This window comes from Epinephelus fuscoguttatus, linkage group LG1, assembly GCF_011397635.1.
Source record: "Epinephelus fuscoguttatus linkage group LG1, E.fuscoguttatus.final_Chr_v1".
NCBI lineage: Eukaryota > Metazoa > Chordata > Actinopteri > Perciformes > Serranidae > Epinephelus > Epinephelus fuscoguttatus.
The window spans coordinates 29,190,272-29,207,077 of NC_064752.1; the positions used below are offsets into that span (position 1 = coordinate 29,190,272).

The window sequence follows — 16,806 nt, forward strand, 5'->3', positions numbered from 1 at the left end:
GCACATTTACAGAAAAACTGATGACTGTGGGTTGTCATTACAATTAAAGAATATTAAATGCATATATTTAAAAAACAACTGAGAACATATTCTTACAGCTGTTACACACAACACACTATGATAATTATAATAATAATTGTTGGGGAGGTTGAAATGGAGACTTTCCTTTTTTTTTTTAGAACAGTGCTTCTCAATTTTTTTCTGCCATGCCTGCCCTCAGACGCCAAAAGTCACCCATCCCACAATTAAAATTCTTTAAATTAATCATTACCAGTAATTGGGTAAGCAGCTAAGAGAAAGGGATCCATGTTGAATTTGAAGATACTGATGATAGCATCAACAAACCTTTATTTTCCCTACATAAATCACATTCATTCACATTTGTTTCACTCCATATTTTATCCCCTTGTCATCCACGTCCCACCTGCAGCAGCTCTATTCCCCCCAGGGAGTCCTGTCCCACAGTTTGAGAACCACTGTTTTAGAATAACAGTGATGCATATTAAGTGTTTATGCTGCATAACAAGCTGGTGTAAATCAGCTTAAGTAGTTTCATGGGGCATCAGAGATGCTTCATTTCAAACGCACAGACATTGATGGACCACAGATCGAAGTCTCCAAAGCAATATAAAATACAGCTTGGGCTTTACTGTTGACACTGAAACAATCCTTAATAATAAAACCAATAACTCAATCAACAAGTAGGCCACTCTGACAGTCACTGAAACATTATCTGGCTCACATTACCGCAGCTCCATCACACCATATATCATAACAGATTAAATAACTGGGTATGAAGCAGCAGCTGTGTTCATTTATGTTTATAAAATCCTGGGCTTTCACTGTTTCCAAGTCAGGTGACACTACTAATACGTGTTACAGATGTGAGACGTCCATTAGATATATTTGATAAATTTCATTAAAAGCCAGTCAGCATTAAAAGTTTATTTGCACACTGCCTTCAGAAAGACAAAGACAGCAAAATGTTTGTTTCAATTCTCTAAATAGGTTTTAATTCAAAGACTAAATAACAATAGATTTTAAAAGAAACCAACTGATCCCAAACATTTCAAAATCTGCACAGTTACTTGAGGAAACCAAGAAAATAAAAATAAATCTGATATATGCCAAGAATGCATAAACTAACATTTTCAAAGTAACTGAATTACTTCATAAATATCCCAATGGAAAGGGGGACGGGAGAAAATGTAATTATACAATTTAAATTTAATCCATCAAAAGGTTTAAAATACAATATCAAATACCAATAATCATACCAGTCAATAACAGAAATGGGAGGACATGTTTTAAAGACATTTAAGACACTTCTATCATCCTAATAATTACAAAATGTACTCGTCTGTGAGATGAGTTTTGGATTCACCACAGGTTTCATTTGAGGATATCGTTTCAGAAAGCAAATTCTACAAAGCATTTGCTAGAGGAAGCGTATGTACTCCGATCTCAGTACTGTTAAATTTTACCATTTGTCAGCTGTTGAATCTGCCAATCAAAACCAGCTGATGTGTATTGAGTGGAAAGGCATCTGCTGCAGCCCAAAAATGATGATGAATGAGGAAAATGTATTGTGGGAGTTTTAAAATGAATTGTGGTCCCCTCTAATGATTTTGTGCATTGTAATAAATGAGGTGAATAGTCACTCATTGTGTTTTATATCTGCATTATTGTGGTCAATTTGTAGAGACTTGGTTTCCACCTTTTGGTGTTTTTATCTTGTACATCCACTGAGATTCAATTACAAAAAGCAAAAGTCCACATAAATGTACAATTTGCTATAAAATGAAAGAGGTAGAGACGATGCAAACATAACTTAGTCCAAAACACTTCAGGCTGCTGGTTAACTCCATTGGCACACATGGCAACAGTGTTGACAGTGTCCAATGTTGCTGGTGACAATACAAGAGGGTTACATGCTAATAAATTCAGCTTCATTTTTGGGCCAAGACAGACTAAATTTGGGTTACACAATCACTTAAAAGTGGTGAGAGGGGGAGGGTTATAGATTCCTCAAGTAAGAGTGTGAATCAACCAACAGAACACTAACCACACAGTGGGCTCATGATTTCAGCTCTATCCATCACACACACACACCCAGTATCTGACATAACAGTCATGAAGAGAAGCCCTAAACAAACATAACAGAAGACATCTGAGAAGAAACGCCTGGAGTATAATGTCACAGCTCCTGGAATGCCTTTGGTGATTCTTCAAATAATCAAATCGTATCATCACAGTCTGGAGGTAAATCTGTAAAACTGTCATTTATATTATCACCAAAAGAAGAACAGAAACATAAAGAAGAAAGTAGCACAAAGTTGCACCAGAGAACAGGTGGTCTCTCCACTGTGGTCACAGATCTTCTGCTTCTGCTCAAGTTAAAGTCCTTGCAGTGCGCTGCAGTTAGAACAGATGCTCACCTTCCTCTTAACCAAGAAATCACATGTCGACGCCCGCTCCAGTATGATTGGGTCTTTACTCGATAATGGCTCTTTGGGGGGCAGTCCCTGGCACACAACGTACTTCTCCAGGCCCAAAAGCAAACTGACCACTTCAGACACAGAGGTTAAGCGTGCTGGGTACTTGTCGTACAGCGGGTGGGTGGGGAGCAGCGGCTGCTTTTGGACGGTGACCTGATAGCAGAAGCCTGGGTCGATCAGCACCATGGTGTCGGTCAGGCTGGACTGTTTAGAGCACTGGATGAGCTGTAGCTGTGGGCCCTCCACCATGATGGCATACCATAGGATTGGCATTACAGAGGAGCGCAAAGAGTGTAGGAGTTTCATGAGCTGGTCTTCAATGTCCACACCACTCCCAGATGGGTTATCAGCCAAACTGAAGATCTGTGTGATCTGCAGGGAGCAGCAGAGGGGAATTAAATATTCAAACGGGTTTTCATTATCTGTGACTATTCAGACAACTTAGCAGGACACTTACCATGGGCAACTCTTCTTCTTCCTCATCTTCTACTTCTTCTTCTTCGTCTTCCTCGTCATCTTCTTCAACATGTCTCTGAGCATCTCTGCCTGAGAGTGATTTCTCTGCATCCCATCTGTTTAGCTGGTCCTGGATTGAGAAGGGTGACCAAGTAATATAAGTCTAACGGAAGTTTGCAAATCTGTGACAACAAGGAGACATTTTTTATCTTGTCTCAGAAATGATTTCAAAAATTAGGTTTAGGATTTGACAAAGTTGTATTTAAGACCAAATGATTTTGTTTCTTTGCTCAATTGAACCTCACCAAACTGTCTTTATATTTCTGCCTTATTAGCACTCAAGAGATTGTACATGACACAAATACTAAAAGCAACATTTGTGCACCGTCAGTGTTTGCAATAGAACCAGGAGCCCTCTGCCTGCAAACTACACTAATCATCATAAAAAATACAGCCTTGTATTTGCAAGAAGCAGTGGGGCATGTGGCAAGCATCACTTAACCGACATACAGATGACGGTGGATCAGATAAATTCAGAGCATGTGCACTACATTATTTTAAATCTAGTGTAGACCAAGAAGTTTATTTAAAAAATCCAAATATGGCAAGGTAAACTTAGGGGAAATGTGTATATAGTTATGCATAAAACATCTACACTGCAGAGTATTTACATCTGATTCACCCAGTGTAACCATGTCGCTTTTCTACTTGTCTACATAGATAAGGCTAAAAATAAGTGAGAAAAAACAGAAGCCACAGTAATATGTGACCACAACGACAAATTGAAGGACAGCCAAGAAGAGGCAGCTGACAAGGAGAGAGAACAAACTGCTTAGTAGTGATATGCATCGTTTATAAGAAGATCAAATTTACTTTTGGGTGTGGCCTGCTGCCAAGTAGTAAAGTACCATATAATTGTAACATCCCCAGTTTGACTTTGACTATGTTATACCCCTCTGTCTTTCCTCTCCTCATGCCTCCTGTCTCTACATACACTGTCAAACAGTCCATTACAGGCAAAATGCCCTCCAAATTAAAGAGCAGAGGACAGGGGGAGAGGGACCATCCCAACTTAAGACAAGACAACAAAAATCAACACAAGCACACCCACAGCCAAAAGATTCATTACCCTTTATAGAACATAACAGTAAAGACTGCAATTACCATGGACTGGTTAAAAAAAACCTGGTCAAACGGAGTTGGAACCAGGCCTGGATTCATCACACTGAGTCACAGGCCAAAGAACAGCACGGCAACAGATACATAAGGAAGTGAACAAGTTGCCAAGAGCGTTTCGTGAAGGAAAGGGAAAACAGGAGGCCATGATGATACATGATCAGTCAGGTTTAGTGCTATTACAGAGTAACCAATCCCCAAAATTACCTTTTCCAGCTGAAAACCAATGTATATGGGTATTAGTGGAGTTATTGATAGATTCAGGTCCAAATTCTACAGACTGTGTTTTGAATATGTAGAGAAACTGCCCTCTACTGGTTGAAACCTGGCTACTGCAATTGAATTTTGCTATTGGCTCATCTGGTTGCAGGTGACGTATTAGGTGGCAGCTTTCATCACCTACCAGCCCCTCTCCCTCCATTGCATGAAGCATGAAGGAGTGATTGTGTGTGTCTTACACCAGCACCTCCACTTCCCCTGCCTTGCATATGTCGATAGTTTTTTACATTCCAGAGAATTTTTTTTAAATTTCCAGGGTAGAGGTACTAAAGCCAAAACTGTACTATCTGGCAGCAAAAATATGTACATTAGCCACAAATAAGTGCAACTATCTACAAAAGAGCTGTGGGATATTTTAAGCAAAAGGCTCCTAAACTTGAAACACAGAAACACTACTACCAAGAGAGTGGCCTGAAAGAACAAAAAACTTACCATTTCAGAGTTGTTGTGGTTGGTGTTGTGCAGATTTCTTTCAGGCAGTCCATTCTGCTGTCCAAAATCAAAATGATTCAACTGCTGAAAGACAAAAAGTTGGCAATCTGTTTAGTGAGATGAGCCTTGGCTGACAAAAAACATGTAGGTGCAAATCTAATTCCAAACCTGCATAGTTGATGGGTTTCTCACATTCAGTTCATAGGTGTGTTTGCTACTGCTGGCAGGCTCAGGGGGCCAGTTCAGCTGCAACAATGACACATAAGCAACGTATGAAGAAAAAACAAATTCTTCCTTAACTTACCTGCAGGGAAAATGCTACTATGTTCAAAAACAAACTCACCATTGCTAAATTACTGTCATCATCTTCATTGTCGGAGAAGTCAAAGCCAGATTGTTGTCCTTTGTTTCTCTTTAAACCTGACTTTCGACTGTACGTGTAGTGAGGTCTAGGCCTACCCGGCAGCAACGAGCTATCAGGCCCATAGTCACCTTGTCCCATCTGGAAAGGCAGCAAGTGTCTCTGCCAGATTGCGCAAAGACATATTTAAAATCTATGATTAAATCATTACCTGGAGTAAAGAACTAATTCATGAGGAATTGGTGTGGTGTTACCATTGCCTGTCTCTGACACTGACGAAGACGACACTTTTGCCTCTTCTTGTTGCTGCCTCCGAACTTGGGTTTGTCTATGCAGAAATCACATGTGCCGCAGTCTTTCCTGCAGAGACAGGCTTTACACTCTCCACAGGATCGCCGCTTCCGCTTCTTATGCCACTGTAGACAAGTATATAAGAAGAGAGAGACATTTTTTACATTTACTTCTACACTGACAGTGGAAACAGAGATGGACTGCTGTACAATGTTGCCTCTGTTTATAGGTACAATATTACCACCTCCTCGTTTGTTGTGTGAAACTTATGACTCTTTGTATGTGTCACTTTACATGGAAGATGCAGGGAAACGTTACACCGTCGAGTTGCTGTCAAATAGTTAGCTAGCTTTAAACCAGATGGGGACTGCTGGGCTAAAAACAGGCAGCGCCAACTACCGTATTTTTTTTTAACCTGGTCGGTACCACAAGGAAATAAAAGATGAGCACTCTAACCATGGTGCACTCTTGTGTGGTGCTGGGGTGTACAAATAGATGAGAAAGGGCAGTAGAATTTTTTTTCTCCGGAACATCATCATGAAATGAGATATTGGTGGGTTACAGCTGTGCAAAGATGGAACTGAAAACTGGGATCAAACGATTCATTTCAGGTAAGTAATGTCAGCTGAAAAATGTAAGTAACGTACACAAAAGTGATAGTTTTCTTCAAATTGAAAATAATTCATGTTAGTTCTTTCCTTTCACAGCTGTTACCCACCTGTATCTTCTTGTATAACATTACCAACACAGTTGAAATAGTAGTGCCGTTAGCGCTGCATGTGTTTTGCCCACAGGTAACTATGTGTAGTTTTGTTAGAGTGTGGGTCAGTCCCTCTTTTATTTATTGGTTTACTTTTATTGAACTGTGCAGGATGTAAGCTCTTCATGACTACCCACTTCTTTAGCATTGTATTTTGTGTGAGGAGAGTGATGCTTTTGCTCCCCAGTGCTATGCACATGCGCCACGCATTTGTTTACAAACACCGGTTGCAAACGCTTCAGCGCTCACGCTGTTTCAGGATTGGCCTTGAACAGCACATGCACCACAATACTGTTGTCAAACCGTTGCCAAATTAGTCACAAAGATTGCGAGGATGATATGAGAACAAAGCGAATATTCATTGCAGTGCTTTTTAACTTTGCTGAGCCACAGTGTAAACATTGGTTGCCTCTGGTTGTAAACACATACAGCCATATTCTTGCAAGAATATTTACATAGACACAGAACTAAATCTTGCCAGGGTCTTCGAATTCACACACTCCACTGAGTTCAAATTCGCTGGAGTGTAACAAATTGACAGTTCTGTCAGATTTCAGGCAAATCTACATATGTTTTTGAACCTAACATGGCCCTGTAATGGAGAAGAGGCCTTTCTGAAAATTCTTTTACAATGTGCTCTACATTTGGATGGCTTAGTGAGTGTACTACTAACAACCCTGCATAAAACTTAACATTCATCTTTAAACATTGTCAAGAACAAACAAAACAATGTTTGCCACTGCTGTGAATGGTAAATATGGGTTATTGTTCCAACTAAAACTGTATAAACTGCAGCTAAAATACTGCAGATGTGGTTTGAGAAGTTGTTGTGATAGCTGTTTTACCACCAGGACAAGTTGTTACTCCTGGAGTACACACACTAACTGATATGAATGAAGCTGACCACAGCTGTGGTTCTCTTTTTGGTTTATTTTGTGTCACTTTAGACAATCACGTCTGTATGACAGTGGGTTTAAAAAAAAAAAATTTAAAAATCTCACATCATCATCATCGTCCGTTGACATGTCATCTTCATCATCAAGGTCCACGTTGACTGAGAAGTTCTCTGTGTCACTGCTTTTGAGACTTGGGTGCTGTGTGAATAAAACATAAATCAGTTAGAGTAGGGAAAAGGAATTGCAATAATATTGAGTATTGTGTGCTGATATTGAGAATTTGTTCTCAAATTACAAAGAAATTACCTGCGAGTCTGTAATTTCACTCTGTAAAATAAAAGTGTTGTTAGAGCTTGAAATAACCATCTGAACATTTGACATAACTAAAGTCTGACCCTGACTGTAATCACATAGAAAAAAATAATATTATCTTTGACCCTACAGTAAGCACAGTGGAAAAGCACATTTCAGAGGATTATACAAGTTTTTATTACCTGGAAACTCATGCTGTCATCAAATGTTTCAGGAATGTCATAAGGCCTCTGCGGCAGGAAGCCTCCACTTCCAGGTCCCTGATGGAACGACAGAAAAAAGGCATGAATGCAAAAGTAACATAAACAAACAAAGAGCATCAAAATAAATCTGTACCCAGCAGCTTACCTTGCGAATGGGACATATACATTTACGTTTTCGGCAAATGCGTTTCCGGGACTCTGGGCTCTGCAGTCCATGCTTACAGTTTGCACACTGCCCACAATTCATTGTGTTGTTGCATCCCACACACTGTCCACAAGGAATCCACTACAGTTGACATTAACAAAGATAAAAAAAAAAACACGGGTTTTTTCCTTTTTAACATTTTCATTCAGTTTCCTGATTCTGGAAAATCAAAGAAATTTGTCAACTTTCACACTGTCAAAAGTGATTACATGTCCAGTCAGGTTCAACAATGCAACTTTCTCATATAAACAAAACATTTACATATGTGAATTCTGTATCCATGGTTTAACTACTGTTAAAGTTCCCATTGGACCATATGCTAAAGTTTTAGCTAGTTCAGGTGGCTGAAATGCAGCTGTGTTTACAGACGGTAATTTACCTTTCTGAAACGAACCATCGGATGCTCTTTTGACTTTGAGGCCACTGAAATTAAAAAGAAAAACAATGTAGGATGAGTACCCCACCTCAGGTATTTCAGGTATTTATTTATTTTCAATTTCTAACGCAGACTCAAATACTGACATACCCCAACAGTTGGGACAGAAAGGCTTCTTTCTTTGTTTGTCGTACCATGTGCCTGTGAAGGAAACACCACATCTGGCACAGACCCTGTGGGGAAACATGATGATGCTCAGCCAATCTGCATATATCACGTGCAGCCAGACTAGCTTACCACAACAAACCACAGAGAAGCTCATATTACAACACACACAAAGTAGAGGGTGATACAGGAATTTCCACATAAGAAATCCTGTCATGTCCCAATCCTGTGACAGCATAAAAAAATAATTCTGTCCCATTCCAAATTAATGAAAATTGCATTTCGTCATATGAGAACTGCATATTTTTATATAAATCTATACATATGCTATTAATTATGCAGTATAGCATTATGCTGAAATTAGAGCTGCCCCCTAACAGTCACCAGACGTAAGTCGACCAGAAAGGTCATAAGACAGCGAGATTTTATTGGTCGCTTAGTCGCAGAAAAAAAAACAAACAAAAAAAACCCAACATGAAACTCTATTAGGAATTTCTGTGAATATTCAGTCTGTAATAAATACGGAAAAGCTGATCATTTTAGTGCAGGGCTACCCAGAGCTTTACATCTGTCCCTCTGATGAGAGGCCTACACACTTACATACACAGCGTCTTGAAGAAGATCAGCTCCGCACTCAGGATTTCAGGTAGACAGGCTATGATAACATCCTTATTAAGATTACTTAGCAACCTCGGACAAAACCTGCTGGCACGCTCTTGAAAGCTGGCACAGAAAAGGCACAAGAGTAGCACCCGGCACCTAACCTCGCATTTTCCTGGTGGTTAAAGACATGGCATGTGTACAGCCCCTAATTTCCAGGGCTGGGACCTGCATTTATTACACAGGTTAGTTAATAACATGTCGGGCAGGAAATCCAAAGTGTGGAATCATTTTGAGAAGGTGAAGGACGAACCCGAGGTGATATGTAAACTCATCTTCATTCATCAACTACAAACATGATGTATCATCTGAAACATGTCACTAGCTACATGCCCATTAGCCACTTAGCACAATCATCACTGCTTTGCTGACAGCGTCATTAACAGGCGGCTTGCTCAGTGTGTGACGTGCACTTGTAGATAAAATATAGGCTTACATTAATGAAGGTTCGTTAGTACGGTTGTGTATTTCTCTGTAATGTAGCACAGCGTTAACATTGTTACTGATACTATTCTGTCTCACACCTTGAACTCAAACCATTGTGTTGCCCCGCCCAAAATATATAACTTAATAATTACACTAATATCGATTAACCGCCCTAAATTACAACTATTGGTCGACTAGGAACATTTTTAGTTGGGGGCAGCCCTACTTGAAATAACTGATAACAAAACAGCTGAAACAGCAATGTGTTACATAGGCTACAGTAATATTTTAATAAATTCTTTTTCATATTTTCATTGTAATTTTCCTATCCCATATGTATGTTCTTGACTGTTGCAGTACTTTGCCTTTAGTTATATTTGCTATTAATATGTTTATTGTATGCACCAAGCACCGAGGCAGATTATCTGTAGGGGAGAAGCTACTTGTTGATTTTGACTCTACCTGCTACAACCATGTGCCAACTAACTAGCGCTTTAAGTTCGTTAGCTCGATGCTAATACATAAAAGGAATTCCATTAACGCGCTAACGGAAATTAGCATCGCGATCGCGACAAAATTGTCTCAAACGATCCATCTGACTTCACGTGCTTCACAAAACGACACGCGTGCTAATACTTACAGGACTGCATTTCTTACACGCGGCTGAACCGAACGGGTAGCTGCTGATTTTCTTGGCATTGCTACCTCAATGTTGTTATTTTGATTCCCCTCGCTCCTGCTCACTGACTCTTCCCCACCCCCCGTCCAGTCCCAGTCACGTGATGAATAGTGACTTGACTCCCATCCCGCGGGAATGCCACAGGAATCCCATGACCCTTAGGTTTCCCCAAAAAAAAAGTCAGCCCCCAACACAGGTAGCTTGACTTCATTCTCTATTCAGGATGCCATTACGCCACTATATTTTTACATAGCAGATACCAGTTTGCAGCTACATTAACGCTCTGACTGTCACACATAGACCCTTTAAGTGATTAACATATGAACAGAAGTAATAATGGACTCACAGTGTGTTTTCCTCTGTCCTAACTTCTCCATTTATGGAAGGGAGCATTAACAGTCTGGATGATGAGGGAGCGGGAAGTTTAATTCTATCTTCAGTTGATGGATCCTCTCTGCGAGAAAATGCATTCTGAGTTCCTATTTTACTGTGCGAGGAGAAACTTGACTGGTTGTATTGGAGATTTTTGGGCCCCTGATTGGGGGTGAGCCGGTGGTGGGAGTCTGGAGTGTCGGCCCCCTCTCCTCTCTCCATCCAGCTGGACTCTGAGGAAGAACGCTCCCGGACCTTTTTCTAATTGATTGGACAGAGAGGAAAACTAATCGTAACACACACACACACACACACACACACACGCACACATCTTAATGTTGTAAGTTTTATGTGATAAAAGAGGCCAATACCTTTGCTCTGTGTCGGACTCTAACTGGTGGCGCTTCGCCTTCGTAGAATTTTCCTGACTTGTATTCAAAGTTTGACAAGTCAAGTACTCCCTCCAGCACCCCAGCCAGTTCTACTCGGCTTCTCAATCGATCACCCTGGGGACTGCAAAGACAAAATAAAAAACACATTTACAGCTGCTGAGAGCTGGAGGGCAACCACTTAAAACAATATCATCCTGTTCTCATCCAATCCCATGCCTCTGCTTCAATTAAAGTTAGAAAATATAATTTTTTTATTTAAAGGAGGAGTATGTAGGACTTAGGAAAGGACATCTAGGAAATCTAGATGTGAGGTTGCAGATTATTATTTTTTTGTTTTTGTTGGATGAATCAATTGGTTAGTTTATAAAATGTAAAATAAATAAATTAATTAACATCCATCACAAGTTCCTCAATCCCAAGGTGACACTGAATAAATTATAGCATCTAACCCATTGAAAACTAAAATATATATATATATATCTAAAAAAAAAAATGTTTTTCCCTATTTGGCTGAAGACAAATTTCAACTACGGTGGATAATAAAGTTTTATCTAATCTAATCTAATATTCAACCTTCAATCATATAAAAGGAAAAAGAAGAAGCAAATATTTAGAATTTGGGCTCAGTCTAGGCTCTGAAATGTATTATTATTATCAATTCATTCTTAGTGGTTGCTATGAACAGTTAATATTTTGAATTTTTTTGTCACACTGCCATGACCTGACACTAAACACTGAGTAAAAGGAGTGGCAGAAGGTAGTTTAAAAAAGTAGTAAAATCTCAGCACTACCATTAATATTACTGACCACAAAGTAAATACATAATAAGTGTGTTCTGCCCCCTGAATTAAAAAACAACTGCACATTGGGATTTTTTGCATTTCTACTAGGCAATATTTACCTCATGTAATATACATCCTTCTGTCCTATGCTTGAACCTGAGCGCCGAACAACTTCTTTGCGTTTCCAGCCCTCTCCCAGTACTGGCCAGTCATCCCATCCTTCATCAGGATGTGTTCGCTTACGGCGGGGAAACTGAAGCCTGAATTTAAAAGAGAAAGTGGGAAGTATACATGTTAGAAATCTTTATACCACATGGGAAAAACAGACTGCATGTAAAGCCATGCAACAAGATGTTAATATGCTAAGCTATGTTGCGTCATTGAGCTATTTAGTTTCAATAATTTGACATAGGATTGCCTTAGGTGGTCGCTAATTTATTTTTAAACTACCCATTGATAGTTTCTCTGAACACCAGTATTTAACCTCTAAGACACATACAATTATACCCAATTCCCACCAAGCAGAAATAAACTTTAACCCCCTTGCCTATGTACATCATTTTGCAGCCATTCCCTTTCACCAAAACGCTTTGCTTGCATGTGGACATGAAAATCTAAACCTGACCTTAAAGTTATACAGTTCATTATCAATTCATTATCAGACTACTGACTAAGATATAAGGGCTCTGCAGACAACCAGCACCTTATGACAGCATACTGCACTATTGTTACCACAAATTGGAGAAAATCATTAATCAACCTACTGGTAAATCTTTTTCCGCTCGCTGCCAGCCACGCTCTCACTCCTTTCACTTTCTCCTGCCAGGCTTTCTTCCTCTCCATCATTCCTACCAGTGCTAGTGGCATCATCATCATCCTCCTCCAGCGGCTCAAACCAGTCAACAGGAGGTTCACCACCAGTGGCCTTAGCCTCCTCCTTTACTTCTGCTGAAGTTTCCTTTGCGTCCTCCTTTGCTTCTCCTGGGGATTCCTTTGCCTCTCCTGGATCTTCCTTAGCTTCCTCCTTTGCTTCTCCTGCAGCATCCTTCTCCTCCTCCTTTGCTTCTCCTGGAGTTTCCTTCTCCTCCTCCTCCTTTGCTTCTTCTGGAGTTTCCTTTACAGGATCTGAGCCGAGGTCTTCCTGTGTTTCGAGACTTTCTACAGGTGCCACAGGCTCCTGTGCTGGTGGTGCCTCAGAGGTGTTTTCTGCTTCCCTGCTGTTCTTCTCTTCTCTCCTGTCTTCTGTGCTTTGTCCCACATCCTTTTCCACAGGCTCACTGCCAGGGACCGGGGTCTCAAGTGGTTCCTCGTTCATTGATGCACCAGTTTAGGCTACAAAGCGTTCAAACTGTTTTCCTGGAAACAAATAAGATATCCTCTAGAGCTGAACTTGCATTCCATTTAAAAGGGTGTATTTCCACACTGGCCGTGGATGTAGCCACTTGACCTTGGCCACCGAGGTTTGGGCAGGCAAATGAACAGTCAGTATGGTTGGCAGCTGCAGTTTTTGTGACAGAACCTGTAAGAAGACGATGCTGTTTAGAAAGTGTACACACGCTGTATGTCCAGTACTGTATGCAACGTTAAGCTAGCTCGATGGTTTCGTTACTGTAAGGTAATGTTAGCCTCATACAACGAGCTGCTCAGACATCTGTCTTGAACTCAAAGGCAACGACTCAATGAGCAGGCATTTGAAGTTATGTATACTTAGCACAGCATGCCAATGTGTATGCATTGCAACCTAAAAAAGACGGATTGTAAATCGTGCCCCAATCTAGCTTTCAGAAATATGGCTAACAATATATAGCTTCCATGTAGCCATGGTGAACCAGCTAGCACTGGGTTGCAGCAAGTGTTTTCCAGCCAACAAAACGTTAGCGACACAAGCTAGCCTCCACTGCTAAAGGTGCTGTTACTACTGAAAGTGCTCTGTTATTGGCTTTTATTTCCTAACACATGAGGTTAGTTAAGCGACACACCACGTACCGTTAACACCAACAGCTGGAGTAGCAACACTGAAACTGAAAGCGGGAGTAACGTTAACGTTAGCTGCCGCTAGCTACATGGATCCACCGTGGTTTCTGTGCCCAAAATGTTCCTCTGAGTGAGAGCCGTCTATCGCTACCACTTTACAAATGTTTGCGGTCAGATTGGGCCAACAAAACACACACACCTTTGAGGTAATATTCCCCAGATCCTTGGCAATCTAGTCACCACAGGTAGCACTTCACTGTATAAGGTAGAGCTAACGTAGCTAGCTTAGCGGTTAGCACAAACGGAAACGGTTGTAGGACCAAAGAAGGCTAGACAGCAAAGATGCAAATCCACCTCGCCCCACCTACACCAGGATCACACAACAATTAGCCACCCATAACCATAATATATTAACCCAGTATCAGTTTCTCTGTGACTCACAAGTAGGGATTTTATCACAATAATCCGAAATTTACCCTTTTATACCTGTGACTGATAATCACTAAACGTTATTGCGAACACCAGCGGTCAGGCCCTTTTTAGTATTTAAGTTATACACCCACTCAATGAGGCAAACTGAATTTAATTCTTTATTTACTAATTTCAAACAGTAATCGAAACATTAACAATTTAATGCAAACAGGTTAGAGGGGACAAGTAAACTGATAAATAGCGGATATCACGCCAAAACGAGGCTCGCCCCAGCAGCAGCCGGACGGGAGTGACTTCTCTCATCCCGTCTTCATCCTCTTCAACAGCACGCTTCATCTTTTGTCATTTAGCTGTGTTGCCTTCACGGCTGATTAGAAAGAAATGAGAGCGCACTCGACGGCTGGGACTTATGTGTTGTCTGTGGTGGATAATCCTGGGGTTGTCTTGACGGTGGATTTAACAATGCGTGATTTTACAGGACGCACAGTTTGGAAGCCATTATCTACCATTAAAATGAATGTGTGATATCGTATAGCCTGACCCTTCATGTAAACAATATTGTATGCTTCTTGTTTTAGTCCAAATCAAACGCACTCCCTGACCAAAATAAGCAGCTTTTAGTCTAAGGAGCGGGAATTTAGGAGGAACACTTAAAGGCAACAGTGCTTGTTAAAAATGAAAACTTTGTTTTTGTCTGTTTTGTTTTGATAGAAATAGGTTATCTTACATTAATACTTTTCTCTTGAAAAAGATGTGCAACAGTACAAACACACGTTTGTATGAAATAATATATATTATTGCCATTCAAGCAATAAATAAGATATCCCTTTCATGCATGCATTATAGTGACCTCAGTCAAGATTTTTTTTTTCTTGACTGTTTTATTCCTCTTTAGGCATGAAAAAGTAAATTATGAAGTTTTTTAAACATGCATTTTTTTAAAGAGTTTTTCACATGTCCACTCAGTTGGACAGCATGTGTTTAAGTTTTCAACTGAAGAAATGTGAACCAGATTCAAAAATGATATATATCGCGTGAAACCATACAAAAATTTATTTTTAATGCTGTTAACTAGTGTGTTCACATATTTTAACATGTTCATATACTGTTCTATGCCTGTGCAAAAGGCATCCTGTACCTAATCCTCAATAAACATTTTCTGCAACAATAACAAAAGTATTGTCAAAATATTGTTTCTGTTACAAAAACTTTACATTGCATTCTAATAACATAAATCAATTGACTTACAGGTCAGAAAATCACTGATAATAAGGTATTTTCAAAAACAACAAAGTTGCAGTAATGATATTGTAGTTGAAATATAGCCATTTTAGTGGACAAATGATTAATTGCAGTTTCCTTGCAGCATAAAATTAATACTTGGAAAATTTAGCAACAGTATTATTCCTTAGATGTTACTTGATAATGACAGATTTTTTTTATTCACCAGTGTCTCCTATTATAGAAGGATTGGCAGGATATTCTTGAGCTACACAACATTTCTTGCTTTCCGGCGGCCATTTTGGTTTTGAGAGCTTTGTGTTGCACTGACAACACCTGGCCAGTGGGTGGCAGTGTATGGCATGACGCACAAGGGTCCACTCTGGTGACTTAAATGCAACTATAGCATCAAAACCAATGCATATACAAGAAAATGGCTTTTAAATAGCTGTCCACTGTAATGACCACAATGTATGAAAGGGATTTGACAACATGTAAACAGAAGGATTGCACTTTAAAGTTGAATGTAACATTACCAACATATCAGTCGTTTATATAACAGGCTGTTGAAGGAAATTGTGTTAAATTACAGACACAAGCAGTTTCTTTTCACAGGCCAACGCTATGATGAACTGTTAACATCGGTCACATAGTGCCAGAAACAATCCCTGTGGAATAACCCTGTAGTAAATGAGAATACCTGTATTATCATTGCACCTTGCACAACAAAAATTTGCGATGCAGTTCCTAAAACGGTATATAAAGATTTAACACACGCACACATGCTCACACCCACACACATCTGCCATACAGATAAATATTAATAACAGAAAAGAAAGTTAAAGAAGAATTAATAAAAAAGAAGTGTCATATCAGACAGTCTGCCACATGCTATTGCACCTTATATATTGGATGGATTATTTGATTATCATCTTCAGTTATTGCTCGTGTCTTCATTTGTATGGAAAACACTATTCTGGATGTTGGTCCTTTTTGAGTCTAAAAGTGCAGGTCTTTAACACCCTGCAGAGCCTCCCAGATGGCATCAGAGAAGAAATGGTGACAAGGGTAAGTTGCATCCCTAAGACTGCTGCTAGCTCTGCAGAAGCAGCATGCTCTTAAGCTGTCTTCCAGTGAGTGCATGGAAATAACAATTATTCTCTGGGCTGTGTTTATGACTCTTTGTAAAGATCTCTACTTCTTCTCTCTTTAGAAGACAGACATCCTTGCAGTGTCTCCTGAAGTCTATCATGAGTCAACACAAAGCTACTTGTACACTGTATTAGTTTGAATAATTTTATAATATATATATCATTGCTGTCTATATAAAACTAAGCATGCTGTATTTACTGACTCACTGTCATATCCACCTACCTCATGAATACGAAGCAACCTGTTACATTAATCATCTCATATTTACTCCAGCTCCCTCGGCACCCTGCACCATTGTTGTGCTGT

General features: G+C 39.8%; 1 protein-coding gene across 3 annotated transcripts; it reads right to left on the reverse strand.

Annotated features, from left to right (window-relative positions):
* Positions 1-930: 930 nt before the first annotated feature.
* mbd1b (methyl-CpG binding domain protein 1b) lies at positions 931-14,006 on the reverse strand. 3 transcript variants are annotated; one of them, XM_049582501.1, is made up of 17 exons: positions 13,895-14,006; positions 12,486-13,240; positions 11,841-11,981; positions 10,919-11,060; positions 10,522-10,808; positions 8,396-8,478; positions 8,249-8,292; positions 7,810-7,950; positions 7,644-7,721; positions 7,456-7,476; positions 7,255-7,347; positions 5,457-5,618; positions 5,185-5,364; positions 5,010-5,087; positions 4,842-4,925; positions 2,956-3,084; positions 931-2,870 (listed from the first exon to the last, which is right to left on the reverse strand). In XM_049582501.1, the coding sequence occupies exons 2-17, from the start codon at positions 13,034-13,036 to the stop codon at positions 2,397-2,399; spliced, it is 2,688 nt and encodes an 895-aa protein (XP_049438458.1). In that variant the 5' UTR covers positions 13,037-13,240; positions 13,895-14,006; the 3' UTR covers positions 931-2,396. The 3 variants fall into 3 exon arrangements, with proteins under 3 accessions (XP_049438458.1, XP_049438465.1, XP_049438457.1); XM_049582508.1 differs by having other exon boundaries at positions 4,842-4,922; positions 13,708-14,006; XM_049582500.1 differs by having other exon boundaries at positions 13,708-14,006.
* Positions 14,007-16,806: the final 2,800 nt, after the last annotated feature.

Excerpts from the sequence above, each read along its gene's own strand:
- mbd1b (XM_049582501.1), bottom strand. The coding sequence starts at position 13,036 with ATGAACGAGGAACCACTTGAGACCCCGGTCCCTGGCAGTGAGCCTGTG. Across the intron at positions 11,982-12,485 it reads GAGCGGAAAAAGATTTACCA|GCTTCAGTTTCCCCGCCGTA; the intron begins GTAGGTTGATTA and ends TTTTAAATTCAG. Across the intron at positions 5,365-5,456 it reads AGTGTCAGAGACAGGCAATG|AGACACTTGCTGCCTTTCCA; the intron begins GTAACACCACAC and ends GCAATCTGGCAG.